This window comes from Cyprinodon tularosa, unplaced genomic scaffold, assembly GCF_016077235.1.
Source record: "Cyprinodon tularosa strain WSP-4 unplaced genomic scaffold, ASM1607723v1 ctg1438, whole genome shotgun sequence".
Taxonomy (NCBI): Eukaryota; Metazoa; Chordata; class Actinopteri; order Cyprinodontiformes; family Cyprinodontidae; genus Cyprinodon; species Cyprinodon tularosa.
In genome coordinates, this window is record NW_024038263.1 from 23680 (window position 1) to 45775 (window position 22096).

At 45.4% G+C, this 22096-nt stretch overlaps 1 protein-coding gene across 1 annotated transcript; it reads right to left on the bottom strand.

Annotated features, from left to right (window-relative positions):
• Positions 1-215: 215 nt before the first annotated feature.
• si:ch73-256g18.2 (small integral membrane protein 36) lies at positions 216-8305 on the bottom strand. The gene is made up of 2 exons (XM_038278752.1): positions 7713-8305; positions 216-498 (listed from the first exon to the last, which is right to left on the bottom strand). Exon 1 carries the CDS (start codon positions 8184-8186, stop codon positions 7857-7859), a length of 330 nt encoding a protein of 109 aa, XP_038134680.1. The 5' UTR covers positions 8187-8305; the 3' UTR covers positions 216-498; positions 7713-7856.
• Positions 8306-22096: the final 13791 nt, after the last annotated feature.

Genomic DNA, 22096 nt, shown 5'->3' on the forward strand with positions numbered 1-22096 from the left:
TGCTAAACCCTCCTTGATTTTTGACTTTAGTTCCTGATGATTCTAGACTCTGAGTTCAGAGGACGGTTCCTCCTGGAACGTCTGGAACGCTCTGGCTCTACGTCTGATAGAAAGTTTTCCAAACGATGAACTATTTTGTTTGGAACGTTTCATTTTTATTGCTAAAATGTCATTCTGTGTCCAATAGGAAGCTGTTCCTGCAGTATTCTGTAAATGACCTTAGCCCCCCCCCCTGCCTTTCATTGGTTTATCCAGGCAGGTCAGTTTCCCCTTCAGGACACCATCCAGCAGTTTGAGATTTAAAAATCCTCCAAATGAGAGGAAGCATGATGAGGAGAACGGTGATACTGGTGAAGTTCTGCCAGTCCATATCTCTCCTGGCCCTCAGGAGTCCCATGCTGCAGCAGCCAGAACGTAGAGCCGTGGCTGGAGGACGGAAACCAGGAGGAAAGTTCATCTGCTGGCAACGAAACGCTGGGATTAGCAGGAGATGACAGCCTGAAAAAAATTAAAATAATTATTTCCGTTATAAATTCAGCATCTCTGTCTGTCTGCAGCATTATTGGGGCATCATAACCAAACCTGACTCTGGATGCAAGATGGCTGCTACTCAAATCAACAGTGAAATGTAAAGTAGAGGAAGTTGTTTTTATTCCAGGTGGATCATCAGAATCAGTGGTCGTCTTAGCTGTCAATCATTCTGGTGATGTTTATGTAAGACCGTCCTACGTGCTCGTCCCCATTTTCACTGACTGCTGGTGAGTCTGACATAGAGGAAAAAATTGCAAACGGAGCGATCACGAGGAGAAATGGGCTCGTTCACGCTCTCGCACGCATTTAAAGAAAAGTCAGGTGAGCAGGGAATAATCTAAAAATATCTGTAACTAAAAATAATAAGTTTGATTTAATCAATTTAGCGTCAATCAGTAAAAAAAATAAAAATTATAATTTTCGTAGTGATCACTGAGTCTGGGAGCGGCCATTTTTGCCCAAATCTAGTAGCCCCTCCCTCCTGCCATCTTCCAGCAGCGACGTCACGGTGCGGTAAGCCTAGCGCCATTCTCCCCGCTTTCCAAGCTAAATCAATGGGAACTACTAGACACATCTGCAATCAACAACAATTATTGAAGATTTCCAGAGGACTTCACCATTGAAATTCACCAGAGCTATAGTGAAACTGACAATGCCCACGTGCATGGCAGCTGGATGCTGGAATACATCGGGTAAAAGTGAAAAAAAGAGTTATTCCACCTTTCTGATTCCTGATCCTCCACGGACGGGTTGGTCGTTGGATCGCCAACTTGAAGAGGGAGGATTTGCCATCGAACTTCTGGCCAGAGAAAAAACCCGTAATATGTAGCCAACATTTGGAAGAAGAATGTCTTCAAGATGACTTGGATAATAGCGCGTTGTGACAAACACCAGATACAGCACTGGGACTTGATCAACAGCCGATACCGCACCGTGACGTCACTAACCAGTAGGTGGCAGTAGTGTTCTTTGACAAACATGGATGCCTCCAGTAAAGCACATTCACATGAAAATTACTCTGAATTAAAAACACTGATCATTTATTGAACAGGATGGAATCATTTCAGATTTAAAGAACTTTCAGAAGTTTGAATTCTGAATATGAGCGACTTTTCCTTTAAATATGCGCATTTAGTGTTGCAGGTGATCTTCTCAGATTGCTGCAGAAATTCTAAGATGTGCAACTGATTAAAAGGATGATATTGCTCCTTTTACAGGCAGTTTGAGGGTTACTATAAAAGAAAGATGAGGTTCAAAGCTTAATGAATTTAGCGTTATCAGTAAAAGAAACCCTAACATCCACATTGTTTCTGAATCCAGTAAATTTAGGGTCAAACCTTAGGGAAGGTATAGATCTATTTCAGGCAATGCTTAATCTAATGAAAATAGAATCACGGGAGCTTTCTCAGCCCCTGATTGAACTCAAGAATATTTTATTGATCCCAGAAGGAAAAACGCTCATGTGGGCCGATAGTGATGCTGTAAACCGGACGGATCCTGCTGGTGGTTCCAAACATCTGCTGCTGTTCCATACAGCGTTAACAGGATAAGCAGACGTCACCATTATGAGTAAATGTGAAATTAAAAACTCCAAGCCTCTAGAAAGGGCATTGCTTTAGAAGAACGCATGAAACCAAGGATGTGTTGGATTCACATCAGAAGAGCCTGACGTCTAAGCCTTTGTTTGTGCTGCTTGTAATCCCCGGCTGCCTCCATCAGCTGAGGCGAGCTGCCATCATAAACCCTGCATGGACGGGGAAATGATGAATGGAGGGGCGCTTCGCTCATCCATTTGACGTACGTCACACAGAGGGGCTGACCCCCACAGACCTCTGCTCGCTGGGTTAGATGCTGACAGATGTTGGAGCTGAAGGACTCATTGCATGATGATGAAAGAAGATGAAAAACACTGATGGCGTTGGGGGGGGGAATCCTCAGGCTGTAAAACACATCAACGCTGCGTTCGCCATAAGGAACAACAGATGGAGAACGTCTGAAGCACTGATCACTCCTCTAGTCCTGCAGGTCTGATTTTTTTTTCCATGGTCCCAATGAGAGCAAAGAAAATTATTCCCACAGACTAAACCTTCTAGTGGTGTTTCTCAGGAAATGCAGCGTAAGGTTTGCCTTACGACACTTTAATCGATCTGTAGAAAATCCAACGACTCCCAAAGTCACTAAGAGGAGTTTTAACAACTTATCTGAGCTTCTTAAAGGAAAAGTCCACTCATATTTCGAATACAAACTTCCCATAGAACTTTAAATGTGCGGCTTACCGCACCGTAACATCATTGCCAGAAGATGGCAGGAGGGAGGCGTTACTTTATTTGGTGAAAAATGGCCGCTCCCAGACTCAGTGATCGCAACAAAAATTATTATTCTCACTTTTTTACTGATTAAATTCATTAAATCGCCGTAAACATATTAGTTTTAGGTATAAATAATGATCCATTCACTGGAAAAACGATATAGAAATAAGTAAAAATGTCTGAAATTAAGTGTATTTACCCTTAATTTCAATAGGTAAATGAGGTAGTTTGCCAATGGAATGAGTATTTTTACTCTTAAAATAAGATAATTAGATAATATGCACTTGAAATAAGACAATGCAATTGTGTTTTCTTATTTTAAATCTACAATGTCTTGATCCATTGGCAAAATTCTCTTTTGGCTTCTTAATTCAAGAACAAATGCTCCTATTTTAAGAAAAAATGACTTATATAGGTTTAGATTTTTTCCAGTGTTCCTCACTGACCAGACTTCTCCTTAAATAGATTTTAACCGTCACTGCAGACTCGTTCAAACCTTTTATTAAAGAGTTTATTATTCATTTTAATCCCATTAACATTAAAACTAAACAGATTTTAGATGAATGTTGGCCTCAGAGCTTCTCTTATGAAATAATCTCTGTTCTTTTCTAAACATTATTTTTCAACTGCATTCAACCTGCAACTCATAGATTATATCACTACAAATATATTATATTTCATCTAAACCACAGAAATAAACCAACTAGAAGCTGCAGGTGCACCAGTAGGGAAGCATGTAAGGTCACTTCCTTTAGGAAAGATTTTCTGTCTTGCAGCTCCCTAAGCTAAATTCTACATATTTAAATCACCCTTTAAAGTTTTATTTCATGACTGACTAATCGGTGATCTTGAAATTATTCAGGTTTAAATCTTAATCTGTTTGATCTGCTGAGATCTGGAGCGCATCAGAAGTTTATTGTATATCATTGCTGATGTATGTATAGGAGCTGGAGGGGACGGGATGCTGGCAGCCTGCGTCTGCATCGCTGCACGCATCAAAAGGATCAGAAAACATGCAGATGTTTGCATGCAGGAGGGTTGGACAGATTTAAGGAATCCCTTTACCGGGACTGAGTGGCCGAGTTTTCATGGAAAAAGGTTTAAGTTGATCATTTCCAACCCCTGAAGCTGAACTCAGACATTTGAAAGAGGCCCCTTATCCTGAGATCAACTAGAATAAATCCCCAAACACACAGGGGCCCATCAGGGGCCCATCAGGGGCGCCATCAGGGGCCCATCAGGGGGCCATCAGGGGCCCATCAGGGGGCCATCAGGGCGCCCATCAGGGGCCCATCAGGGGGCCATCAGGGGCCCATCAGGGGGCCATCAGGGCGCCCATCAGGGGCCAATCAGGGGGCCATCAGGGGCCCATCAGGGGGCCATCAGGGCGCCCATCAGGGGCCAATCAGGGGGCCATCAGGGGCCATCAGGGGCCATCAGGGGCCATCAGGGGCCATCAGGGGGCCATCAGGGGCCATCAGGGGCAATCAGGGGGCCATCAGGGGCCATCAGGGGCCATCAGGGCGCCCATCAGGGGCCATCAGGGGCCATCAGGGGCCATCAGAGGCCCATCAGGGGGCCAATCACGGGCGCTCATCAGGGTGCCTATCAGAGGCCCATCAGGGGGCCATCACGGGGCCCATCAGGGGGCCATCAGGGGCCCATAAGGGGGCCATCAGGAGGCCATCAGGGGCCCATCAGGGGGCCATCAGGGGCCCATAAGGGGGCCATCAGGAGGCCATCAGGGGCCCATCAGGAGGCCATCAGGGGCCCATAAGGGGGCCATCAGGAGGCCATCAGGGGCCCATCAGGAGGCCATCAGGGGCCCATAAGGGGGCCATCAGGAGGCCATCAGGGGCCCATCAGGAGGCCATCAGGGGCCCATAAGGGGGCCATCAGGAGGCCATCAGGGGCCCATCAGGAGGCCATAAGGGGCCCATCAGGGGGCCATAAGGGGCCCATCAGGGGGCCATAAGGGGCCCATCAGGGGCCCATCAGGGGGCCATCAGGGGCCCATCAGGAGGCCATAAGGGGCCCATCAGGAGGCCATCAGGGGCCCATCAGGAGGCCATCAGGGGCCCATCAGGAGGCCATCAGGGGCCCATCAGGAGGCCATAAGGGGCCCATCAGGGGGCCATAAGGGGCCCATCAGGGGGCCATCACGGGCCCATCAGGAGGCCATCAGGGGCCCATCAGGAGGCCATAAGGGGCCCATCAGGAGGCCATCAGGGGCGCATCAGGAGGCCATCAGGAGGCCAAAAGGGGCCCATCAGGGGGCCATCAGGGGCCCATAAGGGGGCCATCAGGAGGCCATCAGGGGCCCATCAGGGGCGCCATCAGGGGCCCATCAGGGGGCCATCAGGGGCCCATCAGGGGGCCATCAGGGCGCCCATCAGGGGCCAATCAGGGGGCCATCAGGGGCCCATCAGGGGGCCATCAGGGCGCCCATCAGGGGCCAATCAGGGGGCCATCAGGGGCCCATCAGGGGCGCCATCAGGGGCCCATCAGGGGGCCATCAGGGGCCCATCAGGGGGCCATCAGGGCGCCCATCAGGGGCCAATCAGGGGGCCATCAGGGGCCCATCAGGGGGCCATCAGGGCGCCCATCAGGGGCCAATCAGGGGGCCATCAGGGGCACATCAGGGGGCCATCAGGGCGCCCATCAGGGGCCAATCAGGGCGCTCATCAGGGTGCCTATCAGAGGCCCATCAGGGGGCCATCACGGGCCCATCAGGGGGCCATCAGGGGCCCATAAGGGGGCCATCAGGAGGCCATCAGGAGGCCATCAGGGGCCCATCAGGGGGCCATCAGGGGCCCATAAGGGGGCCATCAGGAGGCCATCAGGGGCCCATCAGGAGGCCATCAGGGGCCCATAAGGGGGCCATCAGGAGGCCATCAGGGGCCCATCAGGAGGCCATCAGGGGCCCATAAGGGGGCCATCAGGAGGCCATCAGGGGCCCATAAGGGGGCCATCAGGAGGCCAAAAGGGGCCCATCAGGGGGCCATCACGGGCCCATCAGGAGGCCATCAGGGGCCCATCAGGGGGCCATCAGGGGCCCATAAGGGGGCCATCAGGAGGCCATAAGGGGCCCATCAGGGGGCCATCAGGGGCCCATCAGGAGGCCATCAGGAGGCCATCAGAGGCCCATCAGGGGGCCATCAGGGGCCCATAAGGGGGCCATCAGGAGGCCATCAGAGGCCCATCAGGGGACCATCACGGGCCCATCAGGGGGCCATCAGGGGCCCATAAGGGGGCCATCAGGAGGCCATCAGGGGCCCATCAGGAGGCCATCAGGAGGCCATCAGGGGCCCATCAGGAGGCCATCACGAGGCCATCAGGGGCCCATCAGGAGGCCATCAGGGGCCCATCAGGAGGCCATCAGGGGCCCATCAGGAGGCCATCAGGGGCCCATCAGGAGGCCATCAGGAGGCCATCAGGAGGCCATCAGGAGGCCATCAGGGGCCCATCAGGAGGCCATCAGGAGGCCATCAGGAGGCCATCAGGAGGCCATCAGGGGCCCATCAGGGGCCCATCAGGAGGCCATCAGGGCCCATGGGGCAAACTGGTCCTTAATACTCAGTTGACAAACCATCAGAATTGAACTTTTCTGCCATTTTGCACCTTAAAAAGCTTCATCATTTCACCATAGCTCACATTATTTAAGAAATTCCTGCTTTTTTTAATCCTAAGGAAAATGATTCCTCTTATTTTGGAGATTCTAAAGTCTTTGAAATATTCAAATTGCTTTTAATTGTTAATCTAATGGCTGCTCAGTGGTGCAGTGGGTAGCACTGCTGCCTTGCAGCAAGAAGGTTGCGGGGTTGGTTTCCCGCCAGTGGTCTTTCTGCATAGAGTTAGCATGTTCTCCCTGAGCATGCATGGGTTCTCTCCGGGTACTCCGGCTTCCTCCCACAGTCCTAAAACCCTGTTAGGTTCATTCATCTAGTTCTCCTTAGGTGTGAGTGTGAAAGGTTGTTTGTCCTGTTTGGCCCTGCGATGGACTGGCGACCTGTCCAGGGTTGGCCCCGCCTCTCACCCACTCTCAGCTGCAGATAAGCCAGGCGAACACTGTGTGATTATTTTTAATTTATTTTTTCAATAGTTGCATGCAGCTACAGCTCACACTGCAGGACAAAACTGCAGAGTTTTGTCCTGCAGTGTGAGTTCCCAGCTCACCATGTTTGTTCTCACGCTGTGCGTCCCGACGCTCTGATGCGATCTACCTGCTCACACTGTACGTCTAAAAACCAGGTGGGACTCGGCTCCGCAGGGAGATGGCGCTACTCGGACTCGTCTATCTGGAAGCCCAACCAGTAGAAGAGGAATATAAAGCTCACTAGAAAAGGAGACGACGTATTTGGACAAAGACATGGCTGAGCAAACATGGCTACTACGGTCTGTCAGTTTCACAGAGAGAACTCCATTTCACTTCTGGGTTTTCCACTGAGAGGAAGAAGAAGAATCCTTGTTTGCCCGCTGAGCGATTTACTTAAACGACCGACTGAATTTCCAACATGTTGGATTTTTGACGTTACGATTCCTGATGGGGGGGTGGTCGTTAGAGGCTGATCGCCCCTGGTTACCCCCCGTACACTACATGATGCACCATCAGGCTGAAAGTCGCCCGGAAAGGGCAAGAAATCGCCCAGCTATAGGCGCCAGCTCCCCTCGTTACCCCAGCAGGGATTAGCTGATGGATGGATGGATGTTAAGCTGATGTTATTCACATGTTAAGGTTCAGAGTCAATAGAATATTTTTATATTCGATTGAAAAATTCTTTGTTCTTTTTTTTTTTTACTTTTACATTTTCCAACTAGAATTCTCTGATAATAAAATCAATTTAGATTGAAACAGAAGTTTGGACGTCTCACCATCTGTGGCCTCCTCTGCAGATCAGCAGCATCTTCCAGGAAATTTGAAAATAAAAACTAAGAGTTCAAGAACAAAAACGCTGCAGTGAGTGACGCAGCGCCGCTTAACGAAGGTCTCCTCCCTCAAACTTCTCCTCTTCATCTTCAGACCAGAGTGCTCCTCTTCTCCCTCTCCCTCTCTGCTCTGTCCCGGCTCAGGTCCGGCGTCGGAGGCTCCACGTGTCCCGATGTGTTGTTGGGGTCACAGCGGCCGGAGGTCGGCGAATTCTGCATGACGACGAGGCGTATGGGCGACTGGCTCTGAGGCGCCGGCGTGTTGTCGGGGGCGTACTCCTTGGTGGGGTCTTTGCCACGGCAGTCGTACAGGATGCAGGAGATGAGGAACACCAGGAGCAGGATGACATAGCTGGCCACCAGGATGATGAGGTTAAGGGTGACGGGGTCGATCTCCAGGTAGAATTCCATAAAACCCATGATGCCGCTTCATATCTCACCGCAACCTAGAGAGGAAGAGGCGGAAAAAGAGGCAGCGGCGAAGGACAGCGGATGGACAGCTGGTCTGATGGAGAGAGAAAGAGCAAAAGACAGAATCAGATGATGAAATGAGATGGATGAGCCGGGGGAGGGGGGGCAGTGACAGCAGGCCGGGGGGGATATGAGGCTTTGTGCTTTAAACAACATTAATCCTCGCTGCTTCTCCAACCTTGAATTTCAGCAGCCAATGATTAAAGCTGCTCACTTTTAATAACTTAAGCCACCATTTTGATTTTGCCAACTAGAGAGCAATGTCAAAATGGATGGTCTGAGCGCACACCTGTCAGCCTGCCATGAGCGTCACCGAGGGGATTTGAGGAGTCATGTAATATGTATTAAACAAGTGCTTTATTATGTCACTCTCAGAGATTATTTTTTACATTTCTATTTGATTACATTAAAAGCAAGTAAGGCCCCAGAAATGGCCGACGTCCATAAAAAACATGCAACTACCGCAAAGACCATGATGTTTCATCCTGTTAATGAACGCCCTTTTTACACCAACTCAGCTAAACCGCTGGAGGCCGATATTTATTTAGACGAAACTGATGTTTTAGTGGCTTTATTGAACTCCAGCTCGTGCAAACCAACAACTTCCGACACTAAAAAGAACAAACGGCATTTTATACCCAACGCAATTCAGACGACATGCAGGGAGGAACCATATTCTTCTTCTTGTGAGGTTTTATGGTGGTTGGCAAACTAGTTAAAAGAGCATTACTGCCACCAACTGATGAGGAGTTAAACAAGGAAACATTAAACAAAACTTGAACTTGTCATTTGCTTAAAGTAGTAGTGAAGCTGCCGTTCCAATCGTTGCATTTCCGAATTCTCCCAGTGGTGCCCGACTTTACACGAGTGAATAAAGTGAATGTGATTGGTCGATTATCAAGGGGGCGGGATTGTTGTGGCGGAAGGTTCACAAGCAAGTTTGGTTGTGGTCGATTAATTGGAAGCATCTTGCTAACCAGTTAGCAAGTTAGTGCTAGCAGGTTCCCAATGGGAAATTCCATTGGGACCAAGTAGCACTAAATTGGTGACTTAGAAATGACGCTGTCAAGGAACGCTATGGACAGCGGAAACATGCAAGAGGAGGAGAGTTGAGTGTCGGAGGTCGTGGATGAGTCTCCTCCGTCATCCATTTTTTATTTAGAGGAGGAAAGCGGGGACGAAGATGTTGTGGAAGAGGACGCCAGGGCGGCAGAAGCTTGGTTTGGTGTAGAAGGCTTCCAGCCGTACATGTTTGAGCCCTTGCCTCGCAACGCTGCCAGTTCTGTTAGCTCTACGCCTGCCGAAGACACAGACGTCCATCCCCGTGAACACTGGGACGCAACTCAATGGGAAAGGAAAGGATTCTGGTTTCAACCGTTGCGTATATTAGCTGCGACATATGAATCAAGATGCTATGACCGGAAACATTTGATTGACAGATGACCGTTGATATATGATTGGCCGAATTTAGGTGTTCAGGCTGACGTAGAACTAACTGGCCTGCAGAAGATAACGGAAAAAACACAGATTTTAAGACAGGATTTTTTTTTTTTTATAGAAGTTTTCTAACTTTTTGGACAATATGGTCTGATAAAGAGAACATTTATATTTATGTTTAAGCCAGAATGATTTGACATTTAAATATGATTTTCCTACGACTTTAACTGTCTGAAGGAAGGAACCATGAAAACGGAATATTAAGAAAAAGAAGCAAAGTTAACATACATTCAAAACTAAACCAAAACAATAAACTATGCACCCAAAATAATATTTTCCATGCATACAAATCAATATAATTAAACAAATCTAAAGTCAATAAAAAAAAAAACCCATCAAATTTAACACAACTCATCCAGAACCACCCTCCTGATTATTTTGGTTTGCTCCAAGTTCATTTGAACAGCACCTGGAGGACTTCTGGCCTTCTCCTTCCTGCTGAGGAGCCAAACCAGGAAAATAAGGTTCTTTGATTTAACATAAACACAAACTAAGGAAGAATAATTGACATTTATGTTTACAACTGATGCTGAGATGAAGCCTCATTGAACGTTCTGCCAAATGATCCCTCACAGCGTCATGTGAACATGTCACCACCTACTGGTGGAGTGCAGAACTACAGTTAGTAATAGAATCTGGGATTTTTTTGCAATTATTTTGTTTTTTCCGTTTAAGTTCCTTTGAAATTGTTAATGATTGGTGTGTATAACAAAATAAAATAAAAGTTTTTTTTAGTGTAAAATGTCTTAGAAGAGAAAAATAATTTACACACAGTTTTTTTGCCACTTTAATAAATTTACATGCAGGTTTAAGCCAGAATGATTTAACATTTAAATATTTTAAATATGATTTCCCTACGACTTTAAATGCCTGCTGAAGTTTTTGCGCTTTCTGAACCACTTCCTGAGGAGGTCACCTGGTATCACAGCAGAGAGGCTTCTGACGCCATCTATTGCGGCCCCTCCCCTAAATGAATCACGCCCCAACGTTCGCTTTGGGGAAACGCCCCCTTCAGTACTCGACACACGCCTCCAAGCCTCGGCTCATCTCATAACATCACTACTGTTTACACTTTCTTTCCACGGGTAGGATGGCCAGTCCCTCTGCTTCACAAAACAACAATAAGGAACTCAAACAACCCAACTATTTGTTCAAACTTAATTCTATATAACACAAATCAACCATTATATGTCATGGGGTAATGGGACTCCTGGTCCCCATTACACACCCAGTCTGTTAGGCCAACACTGTGCCGTCTAACACTATAGTCTCTATAGCTGTGCAGAAAATGATGTCTGTAAAGTTCTAATGATGAACAAGAGTTGCCACATTTCTAAGCCAAAACAAGGCTTTGCTTTGGTCCACTCTATAAAACCTGGAACTCAACACTATTTCTGACGTTTTTAACTGAAAAAGCTTCCTGGATGGAAGAGAAACGTCTTCAGACTTGGAAACAAAGTCCAGTGGATTGATTTTGAACTTCTTTGGGATGAACAAGAGTTGATCCTAGATGGTGTGAAGCTGAAAAGGTCAGAGAAGGAAGCAGGCATGAGATTTCTGCTGCTGAAGGCGCTTCCATGAACTTTAGCATCATTTGCCAAATAACTGCAGCCACATGTTGGTGCATAAAAAAAATGACCTCATTTCTTTGAGTCTTTCATACCAAACATCTACCTATAAAACTCGAGACTTTAATGTTCTGCATTATTTCTTCCTTTGACATGAAAACTGTCTCACATCTCTCTGATTGACTCAGGGCGTATAAGTTAGAACAATTCTTAGAGCCTTGACTAAGACTTCATGTTCTCCCTCGTTTTTCAGCAGTAAGCAGTGAAACAAAGCATGAATTTACTCCCCTGAAATCAGAATAAATGGTTTTGGTCCTCCGGTCCTGCATCGCATCAGGTTTCACCGGCAGTTTGCTCGTACCGGGGCTTAAATGCCATGAGTGCGTCATTAGACGTAGAAAACGAAATAATCAAATTAACAAGAAAATAAATAAATAAGCAGCAGTGGGGTAAAAACGCAGCGCCCCAAAGTCTGGGTTTGAAAAACGAAGGAAAGGAAGGAGAAAGAGGAGAGAGAGAGAGAGAGAGAGAGAAGGCGTCTGATACTGGGACCCAGTTTTTCCCTCCTCTCGTTTTTTTCACAAAGGTTTGTTACCTGAATCGTTCAAATTAACGATAGATTATTAAAATAAGAGAGCTATCTGCTGGATACAACTTCTTAGTTATTCTCCTTCAATGTCGGAGGGGAATATCATCATTAATGATGCCGCCCAGCTGGGTGCGTTTGGATCTATTTCATTTTTTTCTTTATAAATGATGTTTTTCTAATTGTTTAAAAACAATAAGGTGATGGCTTCAGTCGTATTGAGATAGGATCCCAGTTTTCATGCGCTAAATGTTTTTTTTCAGAACAATTTTTAAAAAATACTCAAATTTTTACGTTTGTATCAGTTTTTCTTGAGTTCTATTTTTTACCCACTAAGTGTAAAAATATGTAAAATTCCTATATTATGAATGTATATTGATCTTATAAGAAATATAATTTTAATTCAACCTCATTGAATGGAAATTTCTCTTCATGCAGCTCTCTTCACACATTTGAATCCCTTGCCATGTTTTTTATTTCATGCTTTTCTGTGCCCCCATGAAAACACCCTAGCCCCCTCCTGGCCCCCTGGTACATTTGGTCTAGAACCGCCACTGGTGGAGCATCATGGGAAGTTCTACTTTAGCATCGGTTTAACAAATCAGGAAATCTTTTAGCAGCAGCATCAAACTGGGCAGGATGTCAAAGTGGACTCTGGTTGCTGATTGGTGGAGCTGGTCTGATGTCATCTGGTGGGCGGAGCCCCAAGCTTTTTTTCTGTAACAGGTTTGTTGTATGATGACTTTATTCTGCCAGAATGAAGTCATCATACATCAACCTGATAGGAGAAAATAAGAGAATCATTCTGGTAATTTTGCAACTTATTCTTCTAATGTTACAAATATTTCCTCATAATAGTATGACTTTATTCTCGAAATAATAATAAAAATAAAAAGAATCTCTAGCTTGGCCCTAATACTCAATCGTATGTCTGAACTGGAGCAAATTTTTTTAATATTTTGTAGTGTTTCGTTTTTAGTTTTTTTAAGAAAAAATAAAGCAGGATTAATGCAGCATTTATTGAGTCTATTGAGTGTCAGAGGCCAAACATGCAGAAAGCTCCCAGAGCTTCTTCAACCAGACCAGGTAACAGGAAAGCCCATAGTTATCAGAGGGTTAGCATCAGCTAAACGCTACCAGATGTTTACATTAAATAACTGTAGTTGTCCCTCCATCCTGTAACTAGATGATCCACCAGCAGCCCTGCTTCTTCTATTTTAATAATGATAACTATAAACTGAAATGGCGTCTGGTTGTTTATTCTTAATCCTGGACAGCTGCAGTGAGCCGCCTCCAGCAGCCGGGATTAAAATCTGTGTCTATATTAAAAGTTATGTGAGAAAGAGGGGGGAGTTATTTTGCTGTTCTGAGCAGGATGGACCTCATCAGCGCAGGTCTGTGAATGTTTTCGGAAAAACTGGGAGAGTTTCAATTCTATTCAGTTTATTTCTATAGCTCCAATTCCCATCATGTCATCTCAGGTCCCTTTCCAGTTCACCAGATCAACCAGTCAGATTGATTCAAAGTTTTCTATCTAAGGAAAACCAGCTGATTGCATCGACTCATTGACTCTTCAGCAATCCCTCACACTAAGCATGCTTGTAGCGACAGTGGAGAGGAAAAACTCCCTTTGAACAGGAAGAAACCTCCAGCAGAACCAGGCTCAGTGTGAGCGGCCATCTGCTGAGGCCCACTGGGGTTCAAGGAGACAGAAGCAGACATAGAAAAAGAAGCATAGATACAAAAGGCAACTGTCAACCAGCTCCACAGGCGGCCCCGTCCAGGAAACACACAGTCAGGCAGACGAGCTCCGAGCCAGCTCCCATGTCAGAGGATGAAGAGAGCACATCCAGTTAGTCACAGTCAGAGAAACAGGACCACACTGGAAAACAGGCAAAGCTCCAACATCTAGAAACAAAGGTGTTGATGGCAGCAGCACAGCTGATACTTCTCTCCAGGATGGAGTCACAGCCAAACAGGAACAGACCAGATGAAGCTACTATGAGAAAAAGCATCTCATCTCTTAACTTCACTACAGAAAACTGACATGTTTCACTGTTCTTGCACCAATAGGAGAGAGATCCAGTTTCTCTTTGTGCTACAGACCTTAGTATTTTACTGCATTCTCAGCAAACCAACAGTTTCTCTCACCTGGCAGTCGACCAACATATGGAGGTCATTAGAACAACATTTAGGAAAGGAAAACTGTCCCAGGATGGGGTTCAAACTGAACAGTGTGCCTCCAGAGGTGGCGTTAGGTACTGTCACTAGAATCAAAGGTGTCTGGGTTTATTAGGATGGAGGCCAGCAATGAATGGATAGAAAGAGATTAGCTAGATCTGCAATAAAAGGCCATTGCTCTGATCTGTGCTAATTTTTCTTATTGTCCGTCTGCAGCAGTTCACTCTTTGTCGATGAAAAGCTTCCACTTTCTGTTCATTTATTTTATTTTCTCCTGAGGATCAACATTCCTCGCTTTGATGCTTTTTCCATCAGTCAGAGGAACATTCAGCTCCACATCCTGCTGAAGATTCCAGCACAAAGTGATCTGGATCCAGATGTGGAGCTTTAATTTAATCATGTTGTGTTAAAGGGATTCATCTCTTAGGCAGAATCAGATGAGGACATCAGTTTGCTCCTCACATCCAGCAGGTTATGTGATCTTTAAGACTGGAAATGATTTTGATCTGTAAAGGTTATAGAGCAGTGGAGTTTAACTCCTCATATCCTCCCTCTTAATAAAAAGGAGTATAGACTCCAAAATGACCTGCAGCAAGTTTGTTTATTGCTTAGACATTGTGGAAGGCTGTTGGTTAACTGACCCATGTTCCTGTGTGCAGAGTCTATGGGGTTTCATTAACAGGATACAGTTGGGGGGGGGTTAGGATGAGAAAAGTCCAAACCAAAAGCACGCTTTGTTTGCTGGAGATTGATGAGGGCCTGGTTTTGCAGGATGCACGGAGCGGTTGCTCTGCAGAAACAAACTAGTTTGGTTAAAGCGTGTTTAGCTAAGCAGCAGCAGATGCAGGATGGCGAGGTGGAGGAGAGATCCTGTGATAGAAGCCGGTCGCAGAAACACAACAATGGCACAGGGGCCCCAAATGGCCCCATTAACCAGGGAGCGGCACTTCCCTTCATCCGTCACGAGTCCAAGAACTCTCTCAGTGTGTGCGCTTCTTTCATTTGCTGACGTGATGAAGGATTTAAAGACTTGTTGGAATAACGCTTCGGTGCGGTGCCGTGGCAGATAAGAGGCGTGCGCTCAGAGCAGGAAACTCGCATTGTGTCCAAAGAGAATAGCGGCTCGGTTTGATTCTCGTCACGGTCTGTTGTCGTTTCCGGGTTCTGATATGATATCCAGACTGATGTTTAAAGGAGCGGATTAGGAAACTATAGGCAGGAGATCCGACACCGTGCTCTTCAGCACAATGCTCCTCTCAGACGTAGCTGGTATTACCGTGGATGTTTGACCACTGGAGGATACAGCAGGGAAAGGACCTCAGCTATTCAAACACTTCTGACACAAACAGAAAGCAGAACAAAATGCTGTGTTTCTGCACATTCACGTATAAATATACGTTAAAATATTTCTAGGACCTCTATAAGCGTGTTTAGAGCATCTTAACAGCTCATTTCAGCAAATTATGTGTGTTGTTGCGCTTCCAATGAGTTCCAATGAGACAAAGGTCTGATGAAGCCTCTGAGCTTTACCCTATCTAAACGTAGAAGCAGCAGCTCAGAGGGCGGCAACCCAAACTGCTCAAGGTGCCATATTGGACCAAAAAACAAAAAATAAATCTGTCTGGAGCTGCAAAAATGTAAAAGTCTTCAATCAGCCTCTCATGGCAACACCGGCTCTAAGTGTTTTAGACCACTATATTAAATATATAATAAGCGTTCATATTTAAATGTTTATCCTGGAGCAGATGTCACAGCAGGAGGTGAGGGAGGAACCATGTGGAATTCACCGCCCCACTTCACCGTCCTTCACCGCGCGGTTTAGGTTTTGTTGCATTGATGAAATTATAGAAACAAGATAAAGAAATGTTTCCATGGTGGACGTGTTTCAGCTATCTTCCTTTTGGCCTGAGAAACACCCGCCGCTTTGTTTACAGCAGCCACCTGCCCTGCGCCGCGCCGCGCTGAAACCTGCTGCAGGCTGTGACCACTGATCTCTATGGCTATGATGCTAATTTTCATTAATAGAAATGTTTAAATTTATTTATCATACAAATGTTTACAGCATTGGAGAACAGTATTTGTTTAAAGTTCTCTGCACCATAAAAAAGAAAAGAAAAACAATGCCAAGGATTTTTTTAAAAGCTCCAGGGAGCCACAAGGGGGCGCCAAAGAGCAGCATCCTACTCCGTAGAGGCGGGTTGCCAAACCCTGCAGTAGCATGACTCTCATACGGTGGCCCTGAAGTGCAAACTGCAACTACAAATCTAAAAGCGCAACTACATTAAGGAAATCGCAATTACATTAACCTACCGGAAAAGGTAGGTACCAGTGGGAAACATGAGACATCGCTGATTGGACCGGAAGTCATTCTGCCTGCTGTGGCTTTTGAAAACATGCGCAAACTAACTGAAATTTCGTGATTAGTCTTGAGCATATCCAGTATCACCTCGTACGTATGTCCTGATTCAAAATATTCCTGGATAACGGCAGCTATGTTTGGGGCGCCGACAGTATCCATGTTTCCATTTTTTCATTTTTGCGCTTTACTTTATGTAGTTGCGCTTTTAGATTTGTAGTTGCAGTTTGCACTTCAGGGCCACCGTACTCTCACCTATGAAACAAGAGAAACAGCTGATCAGGGCGGGATTTTCCGCATCACGTACCGTGGAAAATGTGTAACTATGCAGAAAGCGCTGCTAGGAAAAACACGCGGAGCAGAGCGACCAGCATTGGACACAAATGCTGGAATAAAACTGCAGCTTCACAGATGAACAGCAAAAAATTTTTTGCAGGTACCGTCCCGGACGGGACAAGTGGGAGGCTGAGTGCACCGTGTGCAAAGCTTCAGAGTCCAATAAAGGTGCTGGAGATCTCAAAAAGCTGCGTATGAGCTCAGAGTTCCTCTGCATAGGTGACTGAGTACTTTCACTCTGGAAAAACAGAGGATGCTGTAAATGCAGCAGAAAGCGCAACGGCATTTTATACCGTGAAACACCACAACAGCTACAGGTCTATGGAGAGACCTGTAGCTGACTACGGACCAGAGAAGTGGGCGACTGAAGTGGCAGAGTTCTCAACATTCATGTCAAGGATCTGAGTGAAGAACCTGACTGGAATGATGTGGAGGCCTGCATCAAATACCAGGAGAGAACAGGAGAGAACAGGAAGCCAGTTAAAATGTTAAGAGATTCGATCAGGTCTGAAACCTGAAGAGCTTCATAGAAAGGCAGACATCCCAAGTCTCCCGGAAGTTCCAAGAGTCTCCCTGATATCGATAACTGTTCATTGATGCCCGAGAGTCGGATAAATTATCCAGGATTTTAGACTCTGGGAGGTGGAGTTTTTTAATGTGAGTGAGAGCGAGCGGGCAATACAATATTTCATGCATCATGTTAGAATTAGAACTACTGCTACTGCGCAGACAACAATAGAGCGCGGGGTGTGAGGAGGAGGTTGCTGGTGAAACCTGTGCAGCGTTTCTGTCCAAAGCGATGCACTGATCAACCAGCGTTCCAGGAGACTGGTTGATCAGAGAGCTGATTGGATCAGTCCCATAAGTTTCTCTGGTTCCTCTCTGGCTGTCGCCTAGTTACCACTCAAAGCAGTGCATCCTGGGAAACGGCAGAGGGTCAATCCTCCAGTAAAAAAACAAAATATAGGACTAACTTTACAGCAGAATATACTAAAGTATATCGACGACTAGTGGAGGGGAGGAACAGTGGCGGATCTAGACCAAATGGACCAGGGGGCCAGGAGGGGGCCAGGTTGTTTGCATGGGGGCCCAGAAAAGCAGGAAATATATAATTAGGGCAAGAGATTTAGATATATTAATATAGCTGCATGAAGGGAAATTTCTTTTCAATAAGGTTCAATAAAAATTCTATTTCTCATGAGGTCAATATACATTTAAAATTAAGGAATTGTACGTATTTTTTGACTTAATTTAACTTAAAAATTTAAACAGAACTCAAGAAAAACTGTTAAATTCATCTGAAAAAATTAGAGCATTTTTTTTATTTGTGAAGAAAAAAAATGTAACAGATGAAAACTGGGATCTTATCTGAAGCAATCACCTTATTGTTTTTGAATAATTAGTAAAACATTATAAAGAAAAAGAATGAAATAGATCCAAAGGACCCATCAGTAACCATGTGTGTTCCAGCGCATCATCATTCGATTAGTATTATGTCCGGGCCATAACAGGGGCACTGGCCCCTGCTGGCCCCCTATCTAGAACCGGCCATGGTGAGGAATGATGTCACCGTGGCGAGGTGCACTGCATGCTGAAGTCCATGAAAAACAGAAATTACAATGTTCAAGGCTACAAGATTGAAAGTATTAAAAATAAAAGATCAATATTGTTCTATTTAGTGTTTAAGGAATTACTGTTAGTTAATAAACAGTTGATGAAAAGCTGCTGGCCGTAAGTTTTGATAAATTAGTATTTAATTCCTGAATGAACAGTAAAAAAAAAAAAAAGCAACAGATTTTTAAGATGTCTGTTTTTTGGCTTCAAACCGACAATAGTAGTTTGTCATCTTTTATAGGATTGAACTTTTAATGAGAGGAAGAAGCTCCTGCAGAGAGTTGGCAGTTTGGGCTGAGAAGGTTCAGCTCTGCTGCTGGGAAACGGGAAGAACGCGTAACGAGCTGCGGCGCCTCCGACTGACAGCCTCACCAGCTTCCACCCTCATTACGGATCCTGGGAGCTGTCAGGATCTGGCAGCCGGCCCCCGCTGACGCTCTGCACATCCCACATAAACTCCTCATTTATTGCAGGAACTATTGAAACTCTTTCAGGTTCATAATCCTCTCATGCATCATTGCAGCTTCAGGAGCATCAGATCAGACTGCCTGTTGGACCAAACAGGCTTCCGTAATCATCTTAAATAGCCTTCAGGCCCATTAACTGATAATCAGATAAAGTTATTGGTTCAGTTTTGATTTTGTTATTTAGTTTAGATGAAATAAAATATGTATTTTTATTTAACCTGACCTAATTTCAATCTGAAAAACTCACACAGAGAGAAAAGATAATTAGAAGAATTTATTGATAAGAAAGTATAGTCTTTGGCGCTCAGACCTCGGCAGGAACATTCATGCTGAATTATGCTTTAACATGCATGAGCAGATGAATGTGAATAGGGATGTTCCCCCCGGGCCTGAAACTGGTGGTGGTTTAATCCGAGCTGGTTGACAAGGTGATCTGCTGGGCAGAATTGTGGGACTAGAAGACTGAGGGAGCTGACGCCGGGGCTTCACTCAGACTCGGGATATAGAGGTCCTGCTCGGTGATGCAGGCACCGTGAAGTGTCCATGATGAGCAAGCATGAAGCGACAGTGGAGAGGAAAAACTCCCCTTTGGGAAGAAACCTCTGGCAGAACCGGGCTCAACATGGTGGTCTTCTGCCGGACCAATGCGATGAGACGAGGGATGGTGACAACTGGGATTAATACTCTCTGATGAGGTTGAGGTGAAGTCGTGTCATGGAGGACGATTCAGCTGCGATGGCGGAGAAGGGGATGGAGGTGGGTGAATTGTCGTCTGAATCGAAATCCGACATTGCGATTGCAGGATAGCGGCTGTGGTGAGATTTGAGGGAGTTTATAAAGTGGAAGCAGGACGCTGATTGGGCTTCATGGTGGAGTAGTTCAAAGCTGATTGGCTCGCTTCGGAGACGGATCCGCTTCTGATGATGTGAGGTAAGTCAGAGTTTCTTCAATTGAACTTTCGCTAGAGCTTCATTTTAATACAAAACCTGTTTAAAACAGCATTTGGGGAAGATATGAATGGAAGTCAGTCTGTTTTCTGTCTCATAAAAGAAAAAAAATCAGCGCATTGATGTGAAGCAGAATTTTACTTGGAGAAAAACTAAATATATATAATTACTCAGCTGACAGTTAAAGAAAGATGCTTTTTAAAGCTGTAGATTCTAAGGTAACTCCAACAACAATAATTACATGCTTGTCCATTTAGCCTCTGAAAGCTGGACTAAACCAAAGTTTGTTTTGCATAGACACTATGTTTACAAAATGCCCATAAAAGTTGTCTAAGTTATAAAGCGCTATAATGCTCTTATATCAGGAGGACAGAAAGGAGGAAAGACTGAAAGGTTAATCGGTTATCAGATCAGCTTCATTAGCAGAAACCTTCAGTAGATCCTAGTTTTCCCCCTGAAACGTTTCTCTAACCTCCAGGCTGTTCATGTCTGCATGTTTGGAAGCTCCTACCTGTTCAGGTAGATGGTCTTTGATCCAGGCGCCATAGAGAAGCTGTCTTCCTGGTGAACAAACAGCCTCTATGGCTCAGAACTAAAAACCAGACAGAGTCTATTTTCTCCACCTGTATGATCAGCATAGAGGTGAAGAGGTGTTTAGAGTCTTTATTAATGTATTTTGGGGATTTAGTTTTTGTTTTGTTCTGTTTTGCTGTTAAAATTTATATATTTTGTTTCAAATAGAACGAATGAACATAAATCCAGTTTGGTCGTCATGTCTGTGATTGGATGCCCTCTGGACTCAGTGCAGGAAACAGACGAACCCTAAATAAACGAACATCTCTCTTGGTTAATGCCCCCCCATGCATGAAGCTGGTGCTGAACTGGACAGCTCCTTCAGTGACAGACTGCTGCACCTTAAATGCCCCAGGGAGCGTTATCACAGATCCTTCCTGCCAGCAGCTGGAAGACTCTAGAACCACCACTGTTCCCAGCAACCTCAACCAGTTCTTCCATTCATGCTGATTCTGCTCAGTTTCTACTATAGACTGACATTTTTTCGGGAATCCCATGGGATTCCCGTGGGACGGGAGTCAGAATTAGTAACGATCACGTGATTGGGACGGTAAAGGATTAAACATTAACGGGAGCAAATCAATAGTAAAAAAAAAAAAAAACTAGGATCGATGCCAAAAAAAATCCAGTACTGGCGCTGCCATTTTGTAGTTTTTTTCCTTGAAGCCTACACTATAATGCGGTTCAAAAAAACTACACGACCCAAAAACCAACAGTGCTGCCGCTCTGAGTTTTTCACCCGCGCTCAAAAACAACAATGGAGGGACCAACAGTTAGCGGCGACTCGACTTCGAAAAGTTTGATTTGCAACGCAGGCTGAATGGGAGTGGGAGTAATTTCACCAGGAGTGGGACGGGACACCATTTTTTTCTGTGGGAGTGGGACGGGACAGGAGTGAAAATCCACTCCCTTGTCAGTCTCTAGTTTCTACCTCAGTCAGTTACATAACCTGCTGCTGTCATTCTGCACATCTCTGATGTTGCTGCTGTTTTTAAATTACTGTAAAAATGTCCATAGCTGGATATTGGTTATTTATTCTCCAGTTGCACAGTTTATATTTGTAGACACACTTTACACTACTATATATTTTTTTACTCACCACTTATTCAGTTATTTTTATCCACTATTTAGGGTCCACCTGTGTGACCACGTTTGCTGCTTTAGGACCGACATTTCCCTATTGAAGGAAAGAAAAAGGGATTTTCTATGTTTTCTATGAAACATTTTTTCCCTAGAAGTTCTGCTCCAATCCCAGGATGGAGTTTAAACATCTGTCCAGTCCAGATGCTGGACAGATCTGGACCCTCAGTGGTTTATAAAGAAATGATGAAATCGGGTCTGCAGAGTCTGGATTATCATTCATTTTGCTCTGTTTCCTCTTCGCTGACCTCTGCTGTCCTTCAGAAAGACTCGGTGTCACGCCTGCCAGAGGAATTACTTCCAAGTTTATCTAAAGGGTGTGTTTGAGTAGAAAGTCTTTCCTGTTCCCTGCAGATCCCTCTGCAGCGTTCTGATGGTCACCTCCTAGCAAGGGTGGGGGGGGGATTGGAGGAAGCTGGGGGGTCATTTAAATGTGACACACCTCTAGTAGTTTCAGCTGTTTCAGGAAGAAAAGGGAGGTTTGGGATTTCCGCTGTTCACACAGAAGTCAGTGACCTTCGGAGGTTGGAGAGTTAGAAACTCGGGGGAATTTCAGCCTGAGAGCAAAATATTCTAGAAGTTCTTCCTCTCAAG